The sequence below is a fragment of the Symphalangus syndactylus genome, chromosome 8 (assembly GCF_028878055.3).
Source record: "Symphalangus syndactylus isolate Jambi chromosome 8, NHGRI_mSymSyn1-v2.1_pri, whole genome shotgun sequence".
Lineage (NCBI taxonomy): Eukaryota > Metazoa > Chordata > Mammalia > Primates > Hylobatidae > Symphalangus > Symphalangus syndactylus.
The window spans coordinates 101,588,498-101,597,556 of record NC_072430.2 but is presented as its reverse complement, the minus strand read 5'-3'; the positions used below and the strand labels follow the sequence as shown (position 1 = coordinate 101,597,556).

At 43.6% G+C, this 9,059-nt stretch overlaps 1 protein-coding gene across 4 annotated transcripts in view; it reads left to right on the top strand.

Annotated features, from left to right (window-relative positions):
- SF3B1 (splicing factor 3b subunit 1) overlaps positions 1-9,059 on the top strand; it is a 45,143-nt gene that overhangs the window by 5,144 nt on the left and 30,940 nt on the right. For all 4 annotated transcript variants that reach the window (XR_010122195.1, XR_008659625.2, XM_055290107.2 and 1 more), the window contains exon 2: positions 8,022-8,188. Coding sequence is in view for 2 of the 4 variants with exons in the window: in XM_055290107.2 (XP_055146082.1) it covers positions 8,022-8,188 (167 nt within the window). In the remaining 2 variants the exon portion in view is untranslated. The remainder of the gene's footprint in view (positions 1-8,021; positions 8,189-9,059) is intronic.

The window sequence follows — 9,059 nt, the reverse complement described above, 5'->3', positions numbered from 1 at the left end:
CTAATTTTGTATTTTTAGTAGAGATGAGGTTTCTCTATGTTAGTCAGGCTGGTCTCGAACTCCCAACCTCAGGTGATCCGCCCACCTCGGCCTCCCAAAGTGCTGGGATTATAGGCGTGAGCCACTGCGCCCGGCCTGAATGATTTATCTCTTAAATCTTTTTCAGTTCGTAGGTTCCTCCTGTCTCTTTCTTTTTCCTTGCACTTCATTTGTTGCAGAACCTTTCTCCTGTGGTTTCCCACAGTCTGGAGGAATTGGGGAAAGTGGCTGTCAAAACTGGTTGCCTCCTTCCCATTACTGCTGCAATCAAGATGTTAGGGGGCCCACAAGCAATGGAAGCACCCAGAAAATTATTGGCTCTAAGTATAAGCATAGTTCTGAAATCATACTTCAGGTTTAGGTTGTGCTAGTCATGGGAAGGAAATTTTTTTTTTTTTTTGAGACAGAGTCTTGCTGTGTTGTCCAGGCTGGAGTGCAATGGCATGATCTCAGCTCACTGCAACCTTTGCCCCCCGGGTTCAAGCGATTCTCTTGCCTCAGCCTCCTGAGTAGCTGGGACTACAGGCACCTGCTACCATGCTCGGCTGATTTTTTGTATTTTTAGTAGAGACAGTGTTTCGGCTTGTTGGCCAGGCTGATCTTGAACTCCTGACCTCAGGTGATTCACCCACCTCAGTCTACCAAAGTGCTGGGATTGTAGGCGTGAGCTACCATGCCCGGCCAGGAAGGAAATCTTTTTTTTTCTTCATTTTTTTTTCTTTTTGAGACGGAGTCTCACTCTGTCGACCAGACTGGAGTGCAGTGGCACGATCTCGGCTCACTCCAAGCTCCGCCTCCCGGGTTCATGCCATTCTCCTGCCTCTGCCTCCTGAGTAGCTGGGACTACAGGCGCCCACCACCATGCCTGGCTAATTTTTTTGTATTTTTAATAGAGACGGGGTTTCACCATGTTAGCCAGGATGGTCTCGAGCTCCTGACCTTGTGATCCGCCTGCCTTGGCCTCCCAAAGTGCTGGGATTACAGGCGTGAGCCACCGCGCCCGGCCCTGGGAAGGAAATCTTAAAAAGGATTTTTACATTCTGATTCTCCTCCCACCATAATTTTAGTGGCAATAAATATACTCTTCAGTTTTCTTTCTTTCTTTCTTTTTGAGACGGAGTTTCGCTCTTGTTGCCCAGGCTGGAGTGCAATGGCGTGATCTCGGCTCACTGCAAGCTCTGCCTCCTGGGTTCAAGCGATTCTCCTGCCTCAGCCTCCGGAGTAGCTGGGATTATAGGCATGCGCCACCACGCCCGGCTAATTTTGTATTTTTAGTAGAGACGGGGTTTCTCCATGTTGGTCAGGCTGGTCTTGAACTCCCGACCTCAGGTGATCTGCCTGCTTCGGCTTCCCAAAGTGCTGGGATTGCAGGTGTGAGCCACCATGCCCGGCCTACCCTTCATTTTTCTAACAAGCCTAACTGCTACCTGTTTTGTGTGACACACAGTTACACACATATCTTGAAAATAAGATGACCAGTTTAAGAAAAACCTCATTCTTGACAATATACCAACAAGGCTTTTCCATTAGCATGGCTCTTTGGTAAATACAAGTCTGATATACACTTCACTATTTGCTTTAATCTCTTGTCTAAGACATTTTTAAAAACTACTCTAGGATATGACAACTCAGGACTACCTGTAACTTCAGTTTTAGGATTCTAAATATACCGTCAAGATAGGGAATCACTTCTTCTTTTTAAGATTTCGGAATCAATAGCCAAGAGTCCTAGCGTATATCCCTACCCTACCCCCAGTGAGTGGGTTTTACTAAAGATGGGGGTAGGGGAGAGGTTGAGGCAGGGAACAGAAATGCGGCTTTCATCTAGAAAATCAGGTAGTTTAGGTAATCCATATCACCTATTTCTACCCCTGTACTCCTTTTTCTACTACCACATAATTGGAATTTTACTAACCTCACTTGTCGCAGCTTCTCTTTATCTTACTTGTTCCCTTAATCTCTCTCCTCCATTTCATCTCTCAGAATTCTTCTTTTTCTGTTACACGTTCTGCTCTCCTCTGCTCTTAAACTTGCAGAAGTAAACCCATCAAAAAGGCTTTCTAAGTTTCTTATAAAGGTAAACATTTATTTACTATAGGATCCAGCAATCCCATTTGTAGGTATAGATGTTTACCCAAGTGTTTTTTTGTTTTTGTTTTTGAGACAGAGTCTCGCTCTGTTGTCCAGGCTGGAGTGCAGTCGCACAATCTCGGCTCACTGCAAGCTCCACCTCCCGGGTTCAAGCGATACTTCTGCCTCAGCCTTCCGAGTAGCTGGGACTACAGACGTGTACCATCACACCGGTCTAATTTTTGTATTTTTAGTAGAGATGGGGTTTCGCCATATTGGCCAGACTGGTCTCGAACTCCTGACCTCAGGTGATCCATCCACATCGGCCTCCCAAAGTGCTGGGATTACAGGCATGAGCCACCGTGCCCGGCCTACCCTAGTGTTATTAAAACCTGTCTTCACACAAAAACCTCTAAACAAATGTTTACAGTAGCCTTACTTGTAATCACTGCAAACAGCTCGATGTACTTCAACTAGAGAATGGATAAACACACTGTAGTACAGTGGAATACTACCCAGTAATAAAAAGGCAGAAACTATTGATGTGCACAACAGTGTGGAAATTGGAATATTTAAGGGTTTAAATGGGTTAAAGAGTGCCAGCTTTTGGCAGTTTTGTGTGGCCAATAGGAGGTCCTAGTCTCTTCTTGCTCAGTCACTAGCAGGCAGTATCCCTTTTTTCTTTGTCTTCACATCTGAATGTATTGAACTATGAGTCCAAATTGGGAAGGGATTAAGGCTGGAACAGGATTTGTTCATGTTGGTCATAATTGAAGTTGGAAGAGATTATTAGCATAGACGTTTCTTTGCCTCAGGTCTTCATTGTTTTTGACCTCTGGTTACTCATTTTGGTATGTTCTTTCATTTTTTATTTTCATAGTTGCCAACTCCCCCCCCACTTTTTTTTTGAGGTGGAGTTTCACTGTGTTGTCCAGGCTGGAGTGCAGTGGCGTGATCTTGGCTCACTGCAACCTCTGCCTCCTGGACTCAAGCGATTCTCTTGTTGCCCAGGCCGGAGTGCAGTGCTGTGATCTCGGCTCACTGCAACCTCCACCTCCCAGGTTCAAGTGATTCTCATGCCTCAGCCTCCCAAGTAGCTGGGATTACAGGCGTGCCACCACCATGCCTAGCTAATTTTTGTATTTTTAGTGAAGACAGGGTTTCACCATGTTGGCCAGGCTGGCTTTGAACTCCTGATCTCAAGTGATTCAGCTGCCTTGACTTCCCAAAGTGCTGGGATTACAGGCATGAGCCACCGCGCTCAGCCAGTTGCCAAGCAGTTTTATGCATTGATCATTTGTTGTCAGAAATGATCTATTTGCACATTTTTAGTCAGTTTATATTTAAGAAATTATAGGAATAGTTACACACCAGGCTGTAACTTAGTGTTGGCTTTGAAAATACAGAGTTAGAGACAACATTGTCATTCCCAGAGATACAAAATTTGAAGTGGAATTTTACAAACCTTGGCTGGCATGGATAGGGGAGAGAAAAATTTGGAAAATTACTTTTAATTACTTCTACAGATTATCTATTTATTTATTTACTTACTTATTTAGAGACAAGGCCTGGCTCCAACACCCAGGCTAGAGTGCAGTGGTGTGATCTCAGCTCACTGCAACCTCCGCCTCCTGGGCTCAAGCTATCCTCTGACCTCAGCCTCCTGAGTATCTGGGACTACAGGTGTGCACCTGTAATGACAACTAATTTTTGTATTTTTGTCTAATTTTTGTAGAGACAGGGTTTCGTCATATTGCTTAGGCTGGCTTTGAACTTCTGAACTCAAGTGATCTGCCTGCCTGGGCATCCCAAAGTGCCCAGCCTCATTACCTTTTTATTAATTAATTAATTAATTTATTTATTTGAGATGAAGTCTTGCTCTGTCACCTAGGTTGGAGTGCAGTGGTGCGATCTCGGCTCACTGCATCCTCTGCCTCTGGGGTTGAAGCAGTTCTCTGACTCAGCCTCCTGAGTAGCTGGGATTCCAGGCACCTGCCACCGCACCTGGCTAATTTTTATATTTTTAGTAGAGACGGGGTTTCACCATCTTGGCCAGGCTGGTCCTGAACTCCTGACCTCGTGATCCACCCGCCTCGGCCTCCTAAAATGCTGGGATTACAGGTGTGAGCCACCATGCCCGGCCCAGATTACCTTTTATGAAATATTTTAACATACAGAAGAGAATAGGACAAAATATAATGAACACTAGCCCACTGCTCAGCTTTATCAGTTCTTCATTTTCTGCCGTATTTTTTCCCACCTTTTTATTTATTTATTTTGAAAATGAAACCTCAGACACAAAGTTACCTTATTTATGAATGTCATGGTAATAATTTGTTTGCTCATAAATATTTGGGTATATTATGTTTGGTATTTTGGCACATAGTTTATTAAGAAATTTCTGAGTTTTTAGTTCTCTGAATTGCATAATAAGCTGCTGAGTTTTATGGAATCTGATCTCTTAATTTTATGGATCACATGGTGGATGTGTAAATGTGCTGCAGTTTGCAGTGTGTTAACAAAGCCCGTTAGCTTTTTGGACTTTATATCCATAGTTTCCAAAAGACAGGAAACTGCCTGATTTGCATATAAACATTTAATTGTACTGCCTATAAGAAGTTCAGTAATAAACTCCCCTTAGGATTAATTAACTACAAACAGCTGCCTAGCCCCAGGAGATTTTGGGCTGGGTAATTTTGTTACTAAATTTTAATGAGAACTTAGTCATGATTTACATAGATTTCATACCAACACTATTTCAGTATTTTATGAACCTTTGTAATTGGAAAACTCTGATGCTAATCAGCAGGCACGTAAAATCAATAGGTAAAATTCAGTAGCTGAAATTAGTTCCTGAATAAATGTTATCCAAGTGAGGAACTAGTTGCTGAAACTTTAGGATGGAAAAGTTCTTTAGATGGAAAATAAGAGAGATGCCTGATAAGGGGGAAAAAGCAAGTTGCACAATATGTGTAGTGTGCAGTTTTTATAAAACAGCACCCCTTTCCTATTTTTTAGTTGTGTATGAGGTAGAGAAAAGTATAAAATGATGCTTTACATTGGAAAATTTGGTAGGGGTGGGCTGGGGTTGGAAATGGGAGGGGTGAAGGGCCAGGTAAAATAGTTTCCTAGGGTGTTTGTTAATGATGCAGAATCCTGGGCTTCACAGCCTGAGTTGGAGGTTCGGAGTTAGTGTATCCAAGACCTAGGAGTTCATCTTTGCAACAGGTGCACCAGGTCATTTCTTTGTAGGTGGTCCTTATACTATACTAATGCTGTAGAGGAGATTGCAGACTATTTGTCCTGATTCACCCATTTGTTTCTTACCTAAATCCTCATGGAAGTAGCATTTGTGGTCCTTTTACAAAAACCTATTTAGGTAAAAGTGATAAATGCATCTGTGGTTTAAAAAAGAGGCCTGAAGCTGGGCGTGGTGGTAGGCACCTGTAATCCCAACTATTTGGGAGGCTGAGGCAGGAGAATGGCTTGAACCTGGGAGGCAGAGGTTGCAGTGAGCCGAAATCGAGCCACTGCACTCCAGCCTGGGCAACAAGAGCAAAACTCTGCCTCAAAAAAAGAAAAGAAAAGAAAAGAAAATGCCCAAAGGGGGTGGGAGTGGCGCAAATGTAGATTAAATTTTTCAAAATATAAAACTACAAACAGAAACAAAAGTAGAGATCATAGTACAAAGAACCACTCATGTGAGGATATTTCTGGCTGCCTGGGCTGCTGTAATGGTTTGGGGACAAAGTAACATCTGTGCATGTAGTGGTGCTGTGTAACACAACACACTATAATAATTTTGAGATCTGATCACAACTGGGGCTGCTAAATTCAGCATTAAAACTATTCTATCATTTTGAGTTTCTTTCTTTCTGTTTCTTTGTTTCTGAGACAGTCTCTCTCTCATCCAGGCTGGAGTGCAGTGGCAGCAGTCGTGGCTCACTGCAGCCTTGACCTCCTGGGCTCAAACAGTCCTCCCACCTCAGCCCCTTAAGTGGCAGGGGACTATAGGTTTGCCACCATACCTGGCTAATTTTAGTATTTTTTGTAGAGATGGGGTTTTGCCATGTCGCCCAGGCTGGTTTTGAACTCCTGGACTCAAGTGATCTGCCCACCTCAGCCTTCCAAAGTGTTTGGATGACATGCGTGAGCTACCGTGTCTGGCCTCCAGTTTCTGAGACCTGCTCCTGTTCCTTTCTTACGTGGAAATGTGACCCAGCTGTGCCTTAGACTAGATAAGGACATTATGTTATCCTGCACATCTATCTTGAGGAACCATAGAGGGCCTTCTCCCTTAGCTGGGGGGTGGGAGGTTTTGCAAATACAGGATGCTATTTGAATCTTTATCTTTTGATTCATGCAGCTAGCAATTGAACTTTTTTATTTTTTATTTATTATCTATTTTTTGAGACGGAGTTTCACACTTGTCGCCCAGGCTAGAGTGCAATGGCGTAATCTCGGCTTACTGCAACCTCCGCCTTCCGGGTTCAAGCGATTCTCCTGCCTCAGCCTTCCGAGTAGCTGGGATTACAGGCGCCTGCCACCATGCCTGGCTAATTTTTGTATTTTTACTAGAGATGGGGTTTTACCACATTGGCCAGGCTGGTCTTGAACTCCTGACCTCAGGTGATCTGCCCGCCTCGGCCTCCTGAAGTGCTGGGATTGCAGGTGTGAGCCACTGCGCCGGCCTAATTTTTATTTATTTATTTATTTATTTGAGGTGAGTTTTGCTCTTTGCCCAGTCTAGAGTGCAGTGGCATGTGATCTCGGCTCACTGCAACCTTGGCCTCCTGGGTTCAAGCAGTTCTCCTGCCTCAGCCTCCAGAGTAGCTGGGACTACAGGCGTGCGCCATTACACCTGGCTAACTTTGTATTTTTACTGGAGAGGAGGTTTCACCATCTTGGCCAGGCTGGTCTCGAACGCCTGACTTCAGGTGATCTGCCCGCCTTGGCCTCCCAAAGTGCTGGGATTACAGGCGTGGACCACCACGCCCGGCCAGCAAGTAAGCTTTTGAAAAGTGCCTGGTGTCAAAGGGCTTAATTCAGCATGGGCTGGCAAGAATTTAAACAGCTATTTGTCAGGCCATAGAAATCTTTTGCAATCGAAACTATTTCTTTATACATCTATGTATTATTTAGATTATTAAAACAAAACATTACTTTGCAAAATTAACCTGGTGTCAGGAAAGACTAAATGGAAGACTAGTCTGTATTTAAAGAAGAGCAAAGAGAGTGACAACTAAATGCAGTGTATGGTGCTTGATTGGATCATGGGTTAAAAAAGAACATCTATAAAGGCTGTTACTAGGGCAACTGGGGAAATTTGAAGCTGGGTTATATGTTAGATGATATTTTGTCACGGTTTTTTTTTTTTTTTTTTGAGAGATAGAGTCTTGCTCTGTCACTCAGGTTGGAGTGCAATGGTGAGATCACGGCTCACTGCAACCTCCGCCTCCCGGGTTAAAGTGATTCTCCTGCCTCAGCTTCCCAAATACCTGGGACTACAGGTGCATGCCCCTATGCCTAGCTACTTTTTGTATTTTTTAGTAGAGATGGGGTTTTGCTATATGTTGGCCAGGCTGGTCTCGAACTCCTGACCTCAAGTGATCCGCCCACCTCGTCCTCCCAAAGTTTTGGGATTATAGGCGTGAGCCATGGCGCCCAGATCCGCCCACCTCATCCTCCCAAAGTGTTGGGATTGTAGGCGTGAGCCATGCGCCCAGCCTATCATGGTTTAATTTCTAGAGCGTGCTTATGCTGTTGTGATTACTAGTCTCTTACATGGTGCAATTATTGTACATTTTCTGTATGTAAGAGAGTATTTTGATAATTACCTAGTAAAGAAATGCATTGTGTTGGCAGTTCTTTTGGAAAGTGAAATTAAGACAGTCTGTATTATCTCTTTATAGATATTGAAGCACAGATTCGAGAAATTCAAGGCAAGAAGGCAGCTCTTGATGAAGCTCAAGGAGTGGGCCTCGATTCTACAGGTTATTATGACCAGGAAATTTATGGTGGAAGTGACAGCAGATTTGCTGGATACGTGACATCAATTGCTGCAACTGAACTTGAAGATGTAAGTTACAAATTATGTACAAGAGGCAGTTATTTTTTTGAGAGAGCAAGAAATATGAATAACTTTTATTTCAGCCATCTGGTTTAATCTGGAGAAACATTTTTGGGATCTTTTAGAGGATAAAACTACTGGAGGTATCCTCTCTAAGGTTCAGAAACTTCACTGGAAATACTTTGTTCTGAGAATTTATGGTAAAGACTAGTTTGTTTATCCAGTGAAGCACCTGCCAGCCATTACTGTTATAAAGTAAAGAGTAAAGTAAATCCCTACTGTTACTTATCAGCTCTATCTAGAGTAGCCTGTGTGAGAAGTGACTTAATTGTAAATAGCCATCTGTCCTTGTGATTTGATTACTGACTTGTACTTGATACTGTTTTTCTCCTCTTGGTATCTTAATGTGAATGGATTTTCTTTTCTTACCTTTTTTTTGGGGGTGGGGGTGGGGGGACAGTCTCGCCCTGTCATCCAGGCTTGAGTGCAGTGGACTGCAACCTCCGCCTCCCGGATTCAAGTGATTCTCCTGCCTCAGCCTCCCAAGTAGCTGGGATTACAGGCGCCTGCTACCATGCCTGGCTAATTTTTGTATTTTTAGTAGAGATGGGGTTTCGCCATGTTGGCCAGGCTGGTCTTGAACTCATGCCTTCAGGTGATCCACCTGCCTTGGCCTCCCAAAGTGCTGCGATTACAGGCTTGAGCCACTGCGCCCGGCCTGGAATTTTTCTTAGTACTGATATTGATGAGTTTTTCATGTCTGTTTGAATTCCTATGGAGGAGGACTGCCTTTCATTTTGAAATCTGTTCCCTCAAAGCATTTTTTATGTATTCCAGGTAGCTTGTATTTTATCAGACCATTCCAAACTCCAAATTTGGT